The sequence below is a fragment of the Antennarius striatus genome, chromosome 22 (genome assembly GCF_040054535.1).
Source record: "Antennarius striatus isolate MH-2024 chromosome 22, ASM4005453v1, whole genome shotgun sequence".
NCBI classification, from domain to species: domain Eukaryota; kingdom Metazoa; phylum Chordata; class Actinopteri; order Lophiiformes; family Antennariidae; genus Antennarius; species Antennarius striatus.
In genome coordinates, this window is record NC_090797.1 from 15,603,617 (window position 1) to 15,623,802 (window position 20,186).

General features: G+C 44.9%; 1 protein-coding gene across 3 annotated transcripts in view; it reads right to left on the reverse strand.

Moving 5' to 3' along the window:
- Nucleotides 1-2,925: 2,925 nt before the first annotated feature.
- The window catches only part of arhgef39 (Rho guanine nucleotide exchange factor (GEF) 39), a 59,016-nt gene continuing 41,755 nt past the window's right edge, over nucleotides 2,926-20,186 (reverse strand). For 2 of the 3 annotated variants that reach the window (XM_068306994.1, XM_068306992.1), the window contains 5 exons: nucleotides 17,443-17,672; nucleotides 13,742-13,830; nucleotides 7,385-7,505; nucleotides 3,830-3,936; nucleotides 2,926-3,610 (listed from right to left, as the gene is read on the reverse strand). In XM_068306994.1, coding sequence (XP_068163095.1) covers nucleotides 3,574-3,610; nucleotides 3,830-3,936; nucleotides 7,385-7,505; nucleotides 13,742-13,830; nucleotides 17,443-17,672 — 584 coding nt within the window. In that variant the 3' untranslated portion in view covers nucleotides 2,926-3,573. The remainder of the gene's footprint in view (nucleotides 3,611-3,829; nucleotides 3,937-7,384; nucleotides 7,506-13,741; nucleotides 13,831-17,442; nucleotides 17,673-20,186) is intronic. The other variant, XM_068306993.1, reaches the window with a different exon arrangement.

Sequence of the window (20,186 nt, forward strand, 5' to 3'; positions counted from 1 at the left end):
TTAACCACGAGTAACCAGGGATTGCTGTATGATCCAATAACATCTAAATGACGTGGTGAATAATGGTTCATTCAGTTACCATTCATCCGTTTTCAACTGCCGATCTAGAACCGGGACATGTCGGTATGAACGCCCATACTTCCCTCTCCCCAGACACCTTCAAGCTCTTGTGGGGGGGATCCGAGGCGTTCCCAGGCCAGCCGAGAGACAGTCTCCCCTTAGGTCTCTTAGGTCTCCCCCTAGGTTTCCATCCGGAAGGCCATACCTGGAACACCTCCCCAGGGAGGAACAGATACCCGAGCCACCTCAGCTGGCCCACTTCAATACGGAGGAGCAGCGGCTCTACTCCAACTTCCTCCCTGGTTACTGAGCTCCAGGTCTGACTTAATGCCAGCAATGCAAACCAAGTTCCGGTTTCGGTCATACAAGGACTAGACAGCCCTCAGGAAAGGGCCCCGAATCCCACATTCCTGAAGCACTCCCCACAAAATACCTCAATGGAAATGGTCAAAGGCCTTCTCCAAATCCACAAATTCCCCTGGAGCTCCATGACCCGTGTTCTCAGGTGAGTTTATATCCATGTTGTCCCTGAACATGCACTAGTATATTCCAATTTTTAGAGAAGGAAATGTTAAGTTCACCTGGGAAAGGTCACAGTGCATTGAAGATACAGCCTGACATTTTACCCAAAAGCTGAACAGCTCTAACTTCTTGTGAGTCGTGAGTACAGTGAGTAAAAGAGGTCTCAGGACAGGTCCCTGGGGTACGCCCATCGTAACAAGAGCTGCAAATGACACCTTCTGCCTGCACACACTGGGATCTGCCTGAAGGCTAGTCTTAAAATTGTCTGACTAGTTTTCAGAGTCTGTGACCCTGACTGGCTTCACAGAAATCTGCTCACAGATGATGTGTTTTGATCCCAAAACTGCTTTTGACTTCTTAGAGTGAGTGTTAACTCCAGCTGTCACTGACTGTATTTCAGATGTGTGAGGATAAGTTGAATTTAAAGGACTACATCCACTGGTCCCACGGCTTCGTTGTTGTCTATGACATCAGTGACCATGCTGCACCTGATCAGAGATCTCCACCTGGGAGTCCCCAAAAGGTGTGTATATGAAACAGATGTTGAGTCTGTGTGGGGAACACCCAATCACAGTGGCTCACTGATTGTTCTGCTCTTTGACCTTCAGGGATGTAGACGCTCTGATATTTTTGGTGGGTAATAAACAGGACCTGAGCCACACGAGAGAGGTGCAGCATGATGGAGGTCAGTGAAGAGTCCCTTTGTGATTAGCATTAGCCAGCCATGTGTGTGAAGGTTTCAGACCAAATAAAGCATTGCAATGTTTTGTGCAAGTTGCTTCACTGACAGGCTGCAGGATTTTTTTGAGGAACTCTTTTGAGACAATGAGCTAGCATTGAGCTAGAAGCTAGAAGCCAGCATGAGGTAGAAGCTAGCATGTAGCTCTGGTGACTGTTGTGTAGCGCTGTGAAGGTTGTGTTCCTCCAAACATTGAATCTGTCTCTGCGTCGCTGTCTAAACACAGAGCAGTGAATCAGTCGATTGGATGCAGCATTAGAGGGCGGAGCCATAACCACCGTCTGTGACTCCAGGACAATGTTGCATTAGATCGTAAGTAGATCATTTAGTTAGCATTAAAGCGTATCACATGACTTCAAAATTACTTATAGTTTATGACTTTATGACGTTTATGACTTGATATTTCATGACTTGTGTCCTACTAGAAAACTTTAATGACCCTCGTCGGGAAATTGTTTTTTTGCACTTTTGTTTATGTATTTTACACAGGTTTACACACACACACACACACACACACACACACACACACACACACACACACACACACACACACACACACACACACACACACAAATATGTGTGTGTAAACGTGTAAAATACATACATGTATATCACAGCAAGTTCCGGGTTGGCGTCCGACTCTGTGTGGAGTTTGTATGTTCTCCCCGTGTCTGCGTGGGTTCTGTGGCCCTGAGTGGTAACGGGTTTTGACATTTCCAAACATTTCTGAGGTTTAACTCCATGGGAGCTCATTGCACCAACCAGCTGTTCACTCACATCTCCAACACCTCCCTGGAGACCTGTCACGTACCAGCGTGCTTCAAGACTCCAGCCATCGTCCCAGCCCCCAAGAAGACAAGGACCACAGGACTACAGACCCGTCGCTCTGACATCTGTGGTCATGAAGTCCTTTGAGCGTCTTGTCCTGACCCACCTCAAGGACATCACTGGAAACCTCCTGGACCCTCTACAGTTCGCCTACAGAGCCAACACATCTGCGCCACCCTAACACACACTTCTTGTACAGTATATACAGTAATTTGTGTTTGGTATCTTGAGCCTTTAACAGAATTTATGTTTTGAGAGATCAATTTCTGACTAACATCAACCGTATAAATGTTGGTATAAACATAATGTACATCTTCTATATAAAATATATTCTGTATGAACGCAGCTTTAAGGCTTGTTTTATGGATCTGAATAACTTTCATGCACATATTCTTAAGGTTTTTGGTTATTTGTTGTTGGTGGTCGTGGTAACTTTTGTTTTCTACTTTTTAATTCCCCACCAATGAACCCCTCTTTAGCCCAGTGGGACTCCGTAGGGTTATTAAATGTAATGACATTCTGACATTTCATTTGTAATGTATTGTCACTTTATTCCTCTGAATAAACGTGAACTAAACCAGTTTGTGGACCACAGAAGAACATTGGACAAACACCAGGGGGGGTCTAGATCCCTTCATCTGGGAATGAGCCCAAAGTCAACTCCGATGCCCCGTGCAGCACTAAACCACCTTCATGGTGGGTGGTCAGCGCTGGTCTGTGGTCGTCTGGTCTTCACTGACTGGGGTGTGAAGAAATGCGCTCCAAACATGTAAGTACACCATTTCTTTGTTTTATTGTGAAATTTCAATTGTTTCCATTGACATTGGATGATTTTCAAACTGATTACAAAAAATGTGTAAATTGGTAAATAAAAGTCATCTCAAAATTTAAAAGTGAGCTTAAAAAGTACAGAAAATAAGGAGGAAGCTTTTGAATAAAGAATGTGATGAACAACAGATAGAAAGTCATCCTCATGATACAGCTGATGAAGAGCACATACTCATGATATCAACGCCCACAGCGTCCAACATGTTCACTCAGTCCCATCAGGGACCAGATGTGATGGAGTGTGAAGGTTCTAGGACCTACACCTAGGTCTGAAGTCTTTGGAGGACACGACGCTTCTGGATGAACTGCTCTCCTTACATTTGAGTAGCGGCCCCCCAGACGGACCCTTGTGGTCCATCAGGGACATGAAGACGGCCTGCTGACGTTAAGACTGATGCCTAACACTCTACATTCATCACGTTTGGTTTTCAAGCAGGGGTTAAATATGTTTACATGATATTGCACAGGAGGATCAGAAGCTGCTGTTAGTAACAATCAAACCTCTGGAGACACACGTTAAAAAGTAGGAGGAGGAAGTGGAGCGTACGAGTGTCCTATGTGAAGCTCCTCCCACAGGCTCTGAAGGCGTGGCTCCATCACAGAATGACACAGCTCAGGGCGGAGCCTTCACTGCTGAACACACAAACCAATCAGATGAGAACCAACACGCTGGATTTTGATTGACAAGAAGAGACATAATGAGTTTGTAAAGGTGATAAATGTTCTGATCTATGTGCACCAGTTCGGGGTCTCGGCCCTTCTCTGGGACCCCCCCCCAACCTAAAAGGTTGACTGAACACTGAACTAAACAGCAGCGGCGTTGTGAACCGAGACGACAACACGGTCGCCCACCTCGGCTCAGGGGCATCAGCCTCCTTCATCCTCTTGGGGGCGCTGCTGTCCCACCGGTCCCACTGGTCCGAGGCCTCCTGGACACTCTCTCTGGTTCCGGCGCCGACCTGCAGACAGACGGACGGTCATTTCACCCTGATGGACAGTCAGCAGTAGATAATAAAGACCAGTAAACGACCCGCAACCTGTCATCCATTAAAACCTAAACCAGTAGAGTCGTACTCTGGAGCAGTGAACCTACTGGAGGAGCCGACTGGAGCGGTGAACCTACTGGAGGAACCGACTGGAGCGGTGAACCTACTGGAGGAACCGACTGGAGCGGTGAACCTACTGGAGGAACCGACTGGAGCGGTGAACCTACTGGAGGAACCGACTGGAGGAACCGACTGGAGCGGTGAACCGACTGGAGGAACCGACTGGAGGGGTGAACCTACTGGAGGAACCGACTGGAGCGGTGAAACTACTGGAGGAACCGACTGGAGCGGTGAACCTACTGGAGGAACCGACTGGAGCGGTGAACCTACTGGAGGAACCGACTGGAGCGGTGAACCTACTGGAGCTGTGAACCTACTGGAGGAACCGACTGGAGCGGTGAACCTACTGGAGGAGCCGACTGGAGCGGTGAACCTACTAGAGGAACCGACTGGAGCGGTGAACCTACTAGAGCTGTGAACCTACTGGAGCGGTGAACCGACTATTGAATATTGATAAAATCACTTCCGGTCCAGACGCTTTGTGTAAAGGGGGGTGCCACTGAGCTCCCTCTATCAACACGTACCCCCCCCCCCCCTCTAGTTGTTGTTTACATGCTACCGTCCACTCGCGTGGAGCTGTAGTCCAGAGCTTTGAAACCTTCAGTAACTGTCACTACGTATTTCCCTCGTTTGTAGCGTGTTTTTCATGATGTAACCATGAACTGTTTTTGCGCTCCTGGAGCTGCTTTCTCAGCTGAACGCGACCGGCGGCTCATCGCGTAAACACTACATCAACGGACTGAAGTGAGACCGGCCGGGAAACATCGGATATGTGGGGAAAAACAGTGTTTGCTTATAGACGACGACAGATGATTACAGACAGGAGGTAATTAAAGATGTGTTTCCCGACAACGATCTCGGACAATGAGAAGATCGCTGGCTAATCACACTGGCTAAGCTAATGCAGAGAGATACTGGAGAGACCAGAGCAAACGTGGAGGTTTTTACTTGTGTTCCTGAGGTGTAATGAAATGTTGGCTGTTGTCCCTATTCAGTACCCCTTTCAACAGTTCACAACCTTTTTTGCACAACAGACTGGTTTCATTTAAGACAATATTTTCACGGACCGGCCTTCATTTGCTCGATCATCGTTAATCACGTAGTCTGATAATAAATCGTCCGCAGTCGTCTTATGTTCAATGCAAACATCAACAGACAATAAACAACCTCATGTTCATATATTAATAATAAACAACATCTGTTCACTTTTATTAACTTCCCTAAGGGGATTATTAAATTAAATAAAAAAAATTTAAAAAGAAAAGACAATAACATTATTTATTTCAGAGTGAAATTCCCCTGTAATAAGAAATAATTATAATAAAAACTCGATTCAAGTGACTGCACTTGAGGTTTACTTTGAAATATAGCGACTTACTATCAGTGCATTCAACGTAGGAGAAATACTGATCATTTTTATATAAAACAGTGAACAATTCAATCAAATGATGATAATAATGAGCTTGTTTCTCTGCAGCGCGCCGGTCCCATCCAGGGGTAACGGGAGACGACACCTGAAGTGTGTTCCGTACGTCTGCTCTACTCCGTAATGTGTTTTTGTTTGATCACTGCACAAAATCCCACTTCACAAAGACAGGAGGTTGGAAATGGAAGCAGGGGTTAAGATACTTTTTGGGCAATTTCAAAGCTCGCCAAGTATTTTTGTGTTTTACTCCTTTTTGCTAGCTTGTAGGCCTAACATTTGCGTAACGGCTGGTAGCCTGGCACGTGACCAAGAGCTGTCAAGAGGAACAGACATTCATTCGTCTGTGCATCATTCCACACAGAAGTCACTTTTCAAAACAAACCATCTTTAAACTGATGATCAATAAAAATTGAACATTGTACTGTTCTGTGTGGCCCAGTCCATTACAGTACTACAGGATTTTATTTATTCTCTGTTGTTTTAATGTCCTATAATTGTTTCTGATCTGTCTTAGAGAATAAAACTTTAGCATTTACAGTAGTAATGGCATTAAAATGACCTCAGATGGAGGTTAGAGCTTGAAATTTAAGGGGGTCCAATTTAGACCTGTATACAGGTATATACAGTTGAGCACAGAATTATAGCAGTGTCGTTAAAAACGTGAGTAAATGTCAAAATCTGTCAAACAAATTGTACTTTGATGAACACAAGTACATTGGGAACTGTGCACATTCTATTCAAAGCAAGAAAATTGGAAAAAGTAAAATTTTATAAAATCAAATTTTATAATGTTTGACAGAAAGTCTAGAAATGTAATGTTCAAGAAAATAGCAGTGTTGAGTCAATTGGTAAGGTGGTTGATTTTGTGGTGTTAACAGGTAGTCCGTATTTGAGCTGCGGTGAAGCCACGAACAGAGAGATCAGTCAATGTGTGTGTGTGTGTGTGTGTGTGTGTGTGTGTGTGTGTGTGTGTGTTAGTGTGTGTGTATGTGTGTGTGTGTGTGAGCGTGGGGCAGCGACAGGCAGCTCTGCTCTGGCTGCAGTCTCTGTAGGGAGGGGCGGGAGCAGTGTGTGACTGACCAATCACAGAGCTGGAAGACAGTCAGGAAAATTTTACGAGCACGAATATTGACGAGTTTTACTCGTATCATGCTCATACTCGTCAAAAACGCTTTATTCGTACCGGGTACTCGTCTAAAACGAGTACTCAGCTCAACCCTGCTAGTCCTGTTGATGTACTGTGGCAGATTCCCTTGAAATGTGTGTTTTACTTTATGTCTCACTTTATAAAGTACATTTTTGAGTTTCCAAAGACACGTCTATGCTATTTTATAACAGTACATTTCTTGATTTTCTGTGAAATATTACAAAATTTTATTTTCCACATTTCTTGCTTTGAAATAGAAGTTCAGAATGCATTTGTGTTCATTAAAGTACAATTTATTTGAAGAATTTTGACATTTACTAACCTTTTAGAGCACAACTGTACATAGTGGTCCTGCCTAACCCTACCAACTCCTAGAATCTGGAAAACAAACGCTTCCTGCATCAAGAAATATTTGAAATCTTTTGGAATTCAGAATCAAAACCACTCGATTCCCAACAGCTCCCGTCTAGTCGTAACAGTGGGAGTGGCTGACGGAGTGATTGACGTATCCTGAGCCATACTGATTGATTGACACATCTTCTCCCCGGATATGGGTGTGATCATTCTCGAAGATGGAGTTTGTGTTCAGGCTACAGTAGCAGTGTGTGGTAATGTCCTGGCTCAGCGCTACACACTGAAAGTTCCTCACAAGCTGTTGAAGTCAGCTAGCATTTGGCTAACTAGTTAGGTCCGCTTCAGTTAGGTGTGTGTCTGGGTGTGTGTGTCACCATGTTTCTCTTCCTGCTGTGGTCCTGGCTACGCCCTGGTGTACTGACATCCTCGGCGGCTGAGTGGAGGGGTCTCCTGCATAGCGGGTCTTTCTGGACAGATGTCTTCACCTGCAGTTTGCTATAAAGACAAAGAATCAGTGAAGGAACGATTCAGGGACAGACCTGTAATAAAAGTAATAATCGGTAATCAATAGACTGGAAGGAGACTGGCTTTAAAGACACAGTGTACCGTCATTCAGTCCACATGTCCCGTGTTTTCAGACATGTGTGTGGATTCTCTCTTGAACATATTGTTACTGTAAATGATGAAATCCACTAATTCCATAATGGTGTACTCAAGAAAAATGAAATCTTCCTAATTTGAAGTCATGTTTCTCAGAGTGCTGACCTGAACCTGAAACAACCGCTGCCTCCTCCTGCTGCCATTATTGAGCATGTGAATAGAAGTGGGCATATATATATGGTCCATATGTAGAAGGTGGTAGCTCTGCCATAACGGATGTTGACTTCTGGATCACATGCTCATCATATATATCAGACATCGCAATTTTCCTCAACAATCTTGCTGGCCTCCTCACAACAGTGTTAAGGGGCATTGTCCTGCCTTGCACTAATGTTACCATAGCAACAGATGACAGCAAAGGGAAGGACAGACTCTAAGAAAGCCCGCAGAAAAAAATCATCAGCGCCTGAAACTTAGCTAGCTTTCTTTAGCAGAAGCGGCGCTGCTGGCCTTTGTGACACAACATTTCAGTGTGACATTCAAGTTTCAGTCAATTGTCAATAATGTGAGAGAGGACATGAAGGTAGTTGGTGTGAGAGAAGAGGATGCAGAAGACAGGGTTAGATGGAGGACACTGATTGGCTGTGGTGACCCCTGAAGGGAAAAGCCCAGAGGAAGGTGCATTTAACCAGAGCTGAAAACTGCTGGTGTCGATCGCTCACCGCCTCCATTACAGTCGGTTATTTTTCTTTTACTTGCTTGTTCTTAGTTTGACATTTTCTCACTTCAGTTCAAATTAATAATTTATATACTGTATAGATACTTTAGCTGTTACATAGTGTGCACAAACAGGCACACACACACACACACACACGCTCTCTCTCTCTCTCAGTCACACACACACATGCACAGACACCTTAATCAACATTGTTTAAAAATGGCGAGAACATTAGCTGGTAAAAATAAAATAATTAAAATTTGATCATAACAATAAAAAAAAATAAAGAAAAAAATTAGAAAGTTGTGTTCAGTATGATATTCTTGTTCATGCATACTTTGTAGTTCATAATTTCCGATCGCATGCGTTGTATTCATTAATGCCCTTCATGTTGAGTTCATAAAAAACTTGTTCTGTAAATAGTTCCTTTACTATTGTGATCAGAAACATTGAATCTCAATTCTGATGCTGTTCTAAAATAAACAATAAATATATTAACTTCTGATCAATCCCTATCAATTTCAGACAAAATAATGTACGGTGATCCCCCGCTATAACGTGTTCACCATTAGCGGTTTCGCTGTTTCACAGATTTTTTTTAGTGCAGTTTTTTAATGCTTTTTAGAAGATACTGTAAAGATACTGTAAAGCGGACCACTTCACGGATTTCACCTATCACGGGTACTTTTTGGAACGTAACCCTGCGATAAATGATGGTACCCTGTGCTGATTTAAGCGACACTCATTTCAGGTCAAACCACACCCACCTAAGCCCCACCCATTCCGAGTACAGATACAGAGGCAGATGGTTGAACAGATACAGATGCAGACGGTGGTGTACTCGCTCATCCCCAGTGGTTACTGATTCCACTGTCGGACACCCCGAGCAGGAGGAGGAGGAAACCGTCTGAAATCAATGCACATGTCTTTGTGACGTTCACCTGTGTCTTTTCACACCAGGAAACAGTCATTTCCTATTGGTCCATGGCTGACCTCCCCATCACTGAGAAGATGGACCACCAGAATCATCTGCTATTTAATGTGTCTGTCAGCATGTTGGCCGACAGACACAAAGGATGAGTTTAACAGCACTGTTGGTGCATGGTCCTCACTGACCAGTGAACTTAACACTGGGACACACGAGTGTTACGTAGCTCAGAGCAGTGATAACACCAGAGTACCAGCAGATGGCAGTGTAGGACCAGAGACGTGATGAACTCCTCCAGCTGCTGGGAGAAGATTTCAGGTACAACGATCTTCATCATTTAGACCGTCTGAAGCAGCTCCTCACTACTCTCAGATTAACACTCTCACACGTTAACACTCTCAGATTAACACTCTCACACGTTAACACTCTCACACGTTAACACTCTCAGATTAACACTCTCAGATTAACACTCTCACACGTTAATACTCTCACGTTAACACTCTCTCACGTTAACACTCTCACATTAACACTCTCACATTAACACTCTCACATTAACACTCTCAGATTAACACTCTCACACGTTAACACTCTCACATTAACACTCTCAGATTAACACTCTCACACGTTAACACTCTCAGATTAACACTCTCAGATTAACACTCTCACACGTTAACACTCTCACACGTTAACACTCTCAGATTAACACTCTCAGATTAACACTCTCACACGTTAACACTCTCACGTTAACACTCTCTCACATTAACACTCTCACATTAACACTCTCACATTAACACTCTCACACGTTAACACTCTCACACGTTAACACTCTCACACGTTAACACTCTCACACGTTAACACTCTCACACGTTAACACTCTCAGATTAACACTCTCACACGTTAACACTCTCACACGTTAACACTCTCACGTTAACACTCTCTCACGTTAACACTCTCACACGTTAACACTCTCACACGTTAACACTCTCACACGTTAACACTCTCACGTTAACACTCTCACGTTAACACTCTCAGATTAACACTCTCACACGTTAACACTCTCAGATTAACACTCTCACACATTAACACTCTCACATTAACACTCTCAGATTAACACTCTCACACGTTAACACTCTCACACGTTAACACTCTCACACGTTAACACTCTCAGATTAACACTCTCACACGTTAACACTCTCACGTTAACACTCTCTCACATTAACACTCTCACATTAACACTCTCACATTAACACTCTCACACGTTAACACTCTCACACGTTAACACTCTCACACGTTAACACTCTCAGATTAACACTCTCACACGTTAACACTCTCACACGTTAACACTCTCACGTTAACACTCTCAGATTAACACTCTCACACATTAACACTCTCAGATTAACACTCTCACACATTAACACTCTCACATTAACACTCTCAGATTAACACTCTCACACGTTAACACTCTCACACGTTAACACTCTCACACGTTAACACTCTCACACGTTAACACTCTCTCACGTTAACACTCTCACACGTTAACACTCAGATTAACACTCTCACGTTAACACTCTCTCACGTTAACACTCTCAGATTAACACTCTCAGATTAACACTCTCACACGTTAATACTCTCACGTTAACACTCTCTCACGTTAACACTCTCACATTAACACTCTCACATTAACACTCTCAGATTAACACTCTCACACGTTAACACTCTCACGTTAACACTCTCACGTTAACACTCTCAGATTAACACTCTCACACGTTAACACTCTCAGATTAACACTCTCACACATTAACACTCTCACATTAACACTCTCAGATTAACACTCTCACACGTTAACACTCTCACACGTTAACACTCTCACACGTTAACACTCTCACACGTTAACACTCTCTCACGTTAACACTCTCACACGTTAACACTCTCAGATTAACACTCTCACGTTAACACTCTCTCACGTTAACACTCTCAGATTAACACTCTCAGATTAACACTCTCACACGTTAATACTCTCACGTTAACACTCTCTCACGTTAACACTCTCTCACGTTAACACTCTCACGTTAACACTCTCAGATTAACACTCTCACATTAACACTCTCACATTAGCAATAGGTGGACCCCCCGACACTTATGTAAGAAAAACGGAGAAACCATCAGTTCATGAATTGAGAGCATCTACTCACAAGCAGCAACACCACTGCCCACCGGTGTGTGTTTCTGCCCACCGGTGTGTGTTTCTGCCCATCGGTGTGTGTTTCTGCCCATCGGTGTGTGTTTCTGCCCACCGGTGTGTGTTTCTGCCCACCGGTGTGTGTTTCTGCCCACCGGTGTGTGTTTCTGCCCATCGGTGTGTGTTTCTGCCCACCGGTGTGTGTTTCTGCCCATCGGTGTGTGTTTCTGCCCAGCGGTGTGTGTTTCTGCCCATCGGTGTGTGTTTCTGCCCATCGGTGTGTGTTTCTGCCCACCGGTGTGTGTTTCTGCCCACCGGTGTGTGTTTCTGCCCATCGGTGTGTGTTTCTGCCCATCAGTGTGTGTTTCTGCCCATCGGTGTGTGTTTCTGCCCATCGGTGTGTGTTTCTGCCCATCGGTCTGCGTTTCTGCCCACCGGTGTGTGTTTCTGCCCACCGGTGTGTGTTTCTGCCCACCGGTGTGTGTTTCTGCCCACCGGTGTGTGTTTCTGCCCACCGGTGTGTGTTTCTGCCCATCGGTGTGTGTTTCTGCCCCTCCACGTGACACTCAGGAATTAATCGCAGCTCAAACGTGAGCTTTGGGTCACGTCCAGCCGATGAGAAGATAAGCAAGAGTTAAAGTGTCTTTAGCCTTCAGTGCATCCCTGAAGGCCCCAGCCCCCCCATCACTGCTGCCACAATTTATTGATCTACACATTAATTAAGTCCCTCGGCTAGAGTTGTGTGTGTGTGTGTGTGTGTGTGTGTGTGTGTGTGTGTGTGTGTGTGTTCAAGAATGTAAACACAGCACATACAGAAACGTCGAATAAATGTGGACTCTTTCTTGAAGAACACCGTCATCACAGGGTGGAACGCAGACCCTGTGTGTGTTGTGTGTGAGGTGTGTGTCAGTGGAGTGTGTGAGGTGTGTGTCAGTGGAGTGTGTGTTTGTGGAGTGTGTGTGACATCATGTGACCGGCAATGACAGTAACTGACAGATTCCTACTAATCACCCAGAGAAACATCTGAGAGCTCCAGAGCTGTCAGTTCAGGCTGTTCAATCAATAATACACACACACACACACAAACACACACACACACACACACACACACACACACACACATCCCAAAAAGTAAAAAACCTATACAATATACACTACCCGGTGAAAAGAATCCACATAAAAAGGAGTGAAGACACCTTGGATGACTACATCACTGATAAATGCCTGTCGAGAAAAGGTTATATAAAAAATGTATGAGGCAAAGAACAGCACAGGCAGAAGATATTAAAAAATATATAAATAAATGAAGTGCTATAATGACAACTTGTAAGAAAGAATACGATAGTAATCTCCTAGCATTAAATAAGAATTACACCAAGAAGCTATGGGACAAAGTGAACGATGTCATCAAACAAACCAAGGCCAAGCCATCCAATCCAGAATACTTTAATATGAAACATATGGAGTTGGAGGACATGGCTGAGGCTGGGGATAAACTGAACACATTTTCTGTGTGTCGGACACAAACAGTCTCACACTTACACTGGGATCAGTTTGATAACAATGGAGGAAGAAACCCCAAGTCAGTGTTTCTCACACAAATCAATTATTCATTAAATCTAAACTACTGAAAATACATGACATCATAACATGTAGGACTGCTCCACTCATGCATGAAGCAGCCAATAATTGTTCACCACAAAATACTGTATATTAGCACAAAAACAGAAGAATGAACTCAGCTACCAACTGAGAGGAAACACAGGCCAGAAGAAAGCAAAAACTACATTAAAAACATTTTCATTATCTTTTACTGGAGTCAAACTCTGGAACAATCAGGATAATAACGTTAGGAGTCTAGGAACTCTGTCCGTCTCTAAAAGAGCTTTCAAAAACTTTGCAAGGTTACAGTTGTGACGTAAATGATGGTTAAAGTCTCAGACTGTTCTCAAACTACCACGTGCCGTGCTTGTGAAAACTATGACTGTGAAACGTGACATTTAATGTATGAATTTGTTTGATATCGTGTTGTAACGAGAGACTGGGGACAGGAAGACAAACGGTTTCTCCCCGTCAACCCTCTTTCTTTCTTTGTGGGATGTTGATGCTGCAAAAGTGATGAAGGTGAAGTCTGCTGTAATAATATGTCTGGAAAAGGAAGAAATAAACTGAATAAACAATTATATTTAAAAAAAATGTCTGTGTGTGTGTGTGTGTGTGTGTGTGTGTGTGTGTGTGTGTGTGTGTGTGTGTGTGTGTGTGTGTGTGTGTGTGTGTGTGTGTGTGTGTGTGTGATCCGTACGTACTTGACAGCAGAGCTCAGGCACTGGTACCAGTCATTGAGATCATCCTGGTTACTGGACATCAGCAGGAGTTTGGCTTTGGGGAAGGTCAACTAGAGGAGGGTGAGGAAGACTTGGGGTTAGGAGTCCCCCCTTCTACTTCATATCTTTTCTTGCTCATGTCTGTAAGTTTCTGTGTCGCCTCAAATGTTGGAATAGAAGATCTCAGTCTATGAACACAAATGGTTGATTCTCTTCAGAATGTGTTCATACATGTGTTTAAACCAGAGCTGCCCAAGCTGTGGTTCTCCACGGGAAGGTTGAAGTCTCTTAACATCAGACGATCATTTTACAGACCGTTCTTTAAGGTGTGGCGGATAAATCTGGTGTTTGTCTATATAATACTTTAAAGTCTGTTCTTCGGTGTGTTTACAGCCCATTACACGGCTCGTGTCCGACTGGGTTCTGCAGAAAGCCGACTGTATCTTTGCTCCATGTTTCAATGGCAGCTAGTCGGCTTGAAACGATGCCGTACACATTTTTGTAGAGACGGGATCCATCAAAGGGTGCTTGCATCCAGTTTCTACTGGATTCACCATCTAAAGACCACCAGACGCTCCACTAGTGCTGCAGCAACACTATAGAACCAGTAGAGGGCAGGAGAGTCAAGGAGAAACCTGCTGCTTCTTTCATTCGTCACCTTCAACGCTCTGAAATCTGACCGCCAACAAACAGACGGTAGCATAATGGACGGGAATCCAGCGCGGTCCGGTCCGACAGCAGACCCGTGAGAGGAACTGGTTCTGGTCCCTCAGACCAGAGGAGCAATAAAGTTTGGGATGAAGTGGGTGAACTGGAGCTTCCAGCACAATGAGTGACCCTGAAAACCAGTTTGTCAGGCTGGAACAAAGGAGAACACCCTTCACCAAACATGTTCATGTGTCTCCATAAACGGATGGGGGGGTGGGATGGGGGGGTGTCCCTTTATTTTAAATGTACCATCATCAGAGGTGTTATCTGACGATCGAGTTCAAACGCTGCGGCCCAATCGAATGCGTCACGATATCAGGCGCCAGGGGGGGCCAATAGATTCTCTTCTATTGCAGAGCAGTAATGAGGGATTTGTCAGGAATCTGACCCTCTTAGGTAGAAATGACTGAGTGTAATAACAGCGTAATAAGTGTAATAACAATGTAATAACAGCGTCAGAGCACGGCGCCTCATAATTTACTTGATTATTTATACATCAAAGGGAATCTGTCAGCGATGTCGGAACACGTTCGAGTAGCAGAAGGATGTTAGCAGGAGGAAGACGCCGGATAGAACCAGAGGAGGAAGGCAGTAGAGGGGGGGGGGGCGACCCAGGAAAAAAAACCCTAAATTTTAATAAAAAGGTTTTTTTTTACTTTGCATATAGATTAATGTGGCATTTACAGCTTTCAAATTTAATTTGGCTTTAATTCTTCTCTGCCCTGGATGGGGGGGCCTGGAGTGCTGACAGCCTCTTTCCTGGCGCTCAGGTGGGGGCCCGGGATCAATAATGTGTCCTTATGAGAAATTAGGTGTAATGCTATTGAGTATGCATGGGGGGCCTCGGTGGGGTGGGGGGGATAATGAAATGCCAGTCCAGCCGTGAGATAACGGCTGAGAGCTGAGACGGGCTGGAGGACGACCGGCTTACTGGGAACGACGGGTTTACTGGGAACGATGGGTTTACTGGGAACGATGGGTTTACTGGGAACGATGGGTTTATTGGAAACGATGGGTTTACTGGGAACGATGGGTTAACTGGGAACGATGTGTTTACTGGGAACGATGGGTTTACTGGGAACGATGGGTTAACTGGGAACGATGTGTTTACTGGGAACGATGGGTTAACTGGGAACGATGGGTTTACTGGGAACGATGGGTTTACTGGAAAGAATGGGTTTACTGGGAACGATGGGTTAACTGGGAACGATGTGTTTACTGGGAACGATGGGTTAACTGGGAACGATGTGTTTACTGGGAACAATGGGTTTATTGGGAACGATGGGTTTACTGGGAACGATGGGTTTACTGGGAACAATGGGTTTACTGGGAACGATGGGTTTACTGGGAACGATGGGTTTACTGGGAACGATGGGTTTACTGGAAAGAATGGGTTTACTGGGAACGATGGGTTAACTGGAAAGAATGGGTTTACTGGGAACAATGGGTTTACTGGGAACGATGGGTTTACTGGGAACGATGGGTTTACTGGAAAGAATGGGTTTACTGGGAACGATGGGTTAACTGGGAACGATGTGTTTACTGGGAACGATGGGTTAACTGGAACGAATGGGTTTACTGGGAACGATGTGTTTACTGGGAACGATGGGTTTACTGGGAAGAACGGGTTTGATGCAGCGGGACACACACGTCACACAACACACTTTAGCAGCTTTGGTGACATGCTAATGTTAGCTGTAGCAGCTGGGGTGCCATGCTAACGTTAGCTGTAGCAGTTTGGTGCCACGCTAACGTTAGCTGTAGCAGCTGTGGTGCCATGCTAAAGTTAGCTGTAGCAGCTGTGGTGATATGCTAATGTTAGCTGTAGCAGCTGTGGTGCCATGCTAACATTAGCTGTAGCAGCTGTGGTGCCATGCTAACGTTAGCTGTAGCGATTGTGGTGCCATGCTAACGTTAGCATGTCACCACAGCTGCTGACACATGAAGACACGTGTGTCACGGGTCAGACATGTCCCTGTAAACAGGCGTGAGGCGGTGGGGGCTCTCTCCTCGTCCCTCCCCTGAACGTTACCCCCTCACACTATTTGATTCTGCAGGAACTGAAGTCTGATGGGTCTGATGCGGCGGAGACGAACACACAACTCAGAGGCGTTCAGGGACACGCGTCTGTCTGACAGCGTGTAAACAGTGAGTGTTCATTGGCTGATATCGTTTGAACACATCAGATTGAACTTCTATTTAAATGTCACTGAAAGGCACATAAAATACAGGATTACATGACGGTGGACCGACACACAGCGGAGACACTTGTTCATTGTTCCTGCAGCATGAAAACAGTCAAATTCTTTGTCTTCATGTTCATTAACCTGAGGGTTTGAAGCTTTTGTCCTTCAGATGACCAGATGGTCAATCTCTGGGTTTCAAACTTCTCCTCAAAGCCAAACATCTGAAGTTGTTCCCATAAATTCAGATGAACGATAAACTCATGACCGAGTGAGTTTTTATAGCGACAGGTTAACTGATAATGATTACAATCAGTCAGTTCTGAATTAGCAGCTTGACCAAACCTGGAACCAGTCCTGTTGACTTCAACAGAGATCATGAAGATCCTGTGGAGGACGGAGGAGCTTCACATCTACCTACAGTACGTATGGAGACACCAGCTGGTGATTCTAACCAGAGCTTCAGAGGCTGAAGCGCCATCAGCAGGAGGAGGGAGTCGATCTGCTGAAGTGAGTCTTGATGCTTAAATGCGTTGGTTCCTCACTCAGCCGTGTGTGACTCGTTCCTTCAATGCTTCCTGACAGCATCGCCATCATTCTGACACGATCTGTCAGCCGGCAGCTGGAAACCCGATGGAGGAACAACGCGTTAGAAGTTCAACTTCAACCAGGCTTTCTAAGCTGGGGGAGGAGAGGCGACGCTGCCATTAGCTGTGTGTAACTAATGTGAAGTTATCAGTGGTGTTGTGAGGTGAAGACAGGGACGCTTTGAGTTGACTGGCTTTCACTCACGCTCAGTAGCCCCCCCTTGCTCCTGGTGTGGCCGAACACCTTCTCCACGGTGCAGTCCTGCAGCGGGTAGGCCTGCTGCCCGGTTAACTTGTCTCCGTGGGTAGGGTGCACGGGGCTGCAGCGCCTGGCCTGCAGCAGCATGTCCGAGAACAGGAAGAACATCTTGGGCTTCACATCTGCACCTTTTGGAGGAACGGTCTTCAGCCAGCCTTCCCGGATGTACCACCTCCCTGTGGGACGGAGGGAACACGGAACAGAACCCTCATCATCATGAGCTGCTGGCTGGGGTGAGGAGAACAGGAACAGGAGACTCAGTCCAGCGTTCATGTCTACCACACATGTAGACTGTCAGAGGAAGAGTTACAACACGCCTTAATGCACAGCTGGTATGAAGGACAGCCCTGAAGGAACAAATGTTAAGAGTTTTTGAATTTCAGTCTTTGCCCCTGAACATTCAGTCAGTCAATGCCTATTGCCCCATGTGGCAGGAAAGTGGTGGAAATTGTTTTACGTCAAACCTTTTTGTGTAGCTTCACAACAAATCAGCATTTCAGCCTCTGCTTACAGCCAAGCTGCAGTGACCACGAGCTGAAGGCAGTCTGTACACGCCATTTGTGTTACACGGTAGTATTATCATTACTGTACAGATGAAACTCATTTAATTCATTCATTCACAACAGTAATGGTACTGCGATGTGAGAGCAAAGTGGTGGTGGGGGGGGGGCAGTGAAGGGCAATCACTTGTCCAGCAGGAGCTCCAATGGGCACCAGGTAGTCCTGTCTCACACACTCTGTGACGAGACAGAGAGAGACACGTAGAGAGACAACTGATGTCCATTAGCTGTACGTGTTAATTATCAAAGACAATTACCTTATTTGTTGATTGTCATGACTCCTCTGTGACTCTGACTGCTTTTGCTGGAGTCATTAACAAATGATTGTCCATATTCATGTACAGTGGTACCTTTACTTACGAAAATAATTCGTTCCGGAAGAAATTTCCTAAGTAGAAAATTTTGTAAGTAGAGACACTTTTTTCCAAGCAAATGCCCTAATCCGTTCCAAGCCCCAAAAATTCCAACATGTTTTGTAAAGCATAAAATGCATGTAACAAATACATGTTACAATTAGATTATTACACAATAAATGAGAGTTGTGTATAACGTAAAAAACAAAGAATAAAGAATAATAAAGATGCTCATTTACCTTTTAACTTCTGTCCTCATTGTTTTTTGCCCTCTTTGGTCCATGCCCTCTTGCCCCACCATGAACAACAGAGTGAATTCCAGTCCTCCTCCTGAACTTCTCCAACCACCCACGCGACGCCTTAAACTCCTTAAACTTCCTTTAGTTTTAATAACGTGGTGATTGTAGATGCATTACGGCCATATTCTTTGGTGAGATCAACCAAACGCATCCCTTTTTCAGGCTTTTCTATCATCTCTTGCTTTGTTTGTACGGACAAAAAAACTCTTTCCTTCATCTTTTCTTTTCCTCTTTTCTCCGTCACTTTCTTGGGGTCCATAGTGAATACTCTAACAGTTAATATATTTACGTAAAACTATCAGAACACCTCACGGGTCGAGGGCCGAATGACGAGGACGCTGCATAGACACCTATCTAGATACACACAGGGGTCCCTCCTAGCCAATGGGATGCCAGGAAGATACGAGGTAATAGCCAATGACAGAGCAGCTATGAGAATGTTGTGTTCAGGAACCTGTGGGAGCTTCGAGTATCAGCTCATACTGTATTTTTATCTTTCTTAAGTTGAAATTTCTTTCGTAACTAGAGGTAATATTTTCCTGCTGAGAAATTTCTTAAGGAGAAAATTTCCTAAGTAGAGACATTCGTAAGTAGAGGTACCACTGTGTTGTCTTTTTGACCACATGTGGTCTTAAAGGTGGGAAACACGGATGAAAGACAGGATATCCAAAGGCCTGGAAATCCCGCCCCCAATTCAGCAACAGCTCACTACTGACATACTCAAACTGGCCTATCGGCCTATCTGCCTCTCTCTCTCTCTCTGCCTCTCTCTCTCTCTCTCTCTCTCTCTCTCTCTCTCTCTCTCTCTCTCTCTCTCTCTCTATTTTCCTTGACCTATCTCTGTCCTCAGTGTATCCTCTTTCCCAACCAACAGGTCAAGGCCGATGACCGCCCTCCAGAGTTTGGGTCCTGCCCGGAGTTTCTTCCTCAATGAGGGAGCATTTCCCCGCCACCGTTGCTTTCTATCTGTAAAGCGCTATGAAATGTCTTCAGATGTGATTAAGCGCTATATAAATAAAAGTTGATTGATTTATTGATTGATTAAATATATACACAAAGTTTATATTTTATTTGATTTCTGTCCTTTCTTTGACTTTTGTTCTCCAGACTGAACTTCAACTGAACTGAGAAGTTGTGGGCAACAAACCTACACCTACACAATGATGTCACTATTCACGGATGTCCTACCGGGATGTCTCTAGAGTCACTTCCTGTATCTAACATGGATATAACGGGCAGACAGGAGCTGACAGATAGGAGCTGGTCTGGATTGGTGGAGGGTGAACCTCAGCAGGGACCCTTTTGTAACCCGACACGCAGACCACTGTCTGGAGATGGCGCCCACTAGAGGAACGTGGGAGAGGACTGGGCCCCTACTGGGCCACGCCACGAGTGGGGTCACGGTGGTGAGATCACACACAGGACGCTCCCAGGATGAGGACTGGAGACCCATCGTGAGTAAAAACCGTCAGCGATCA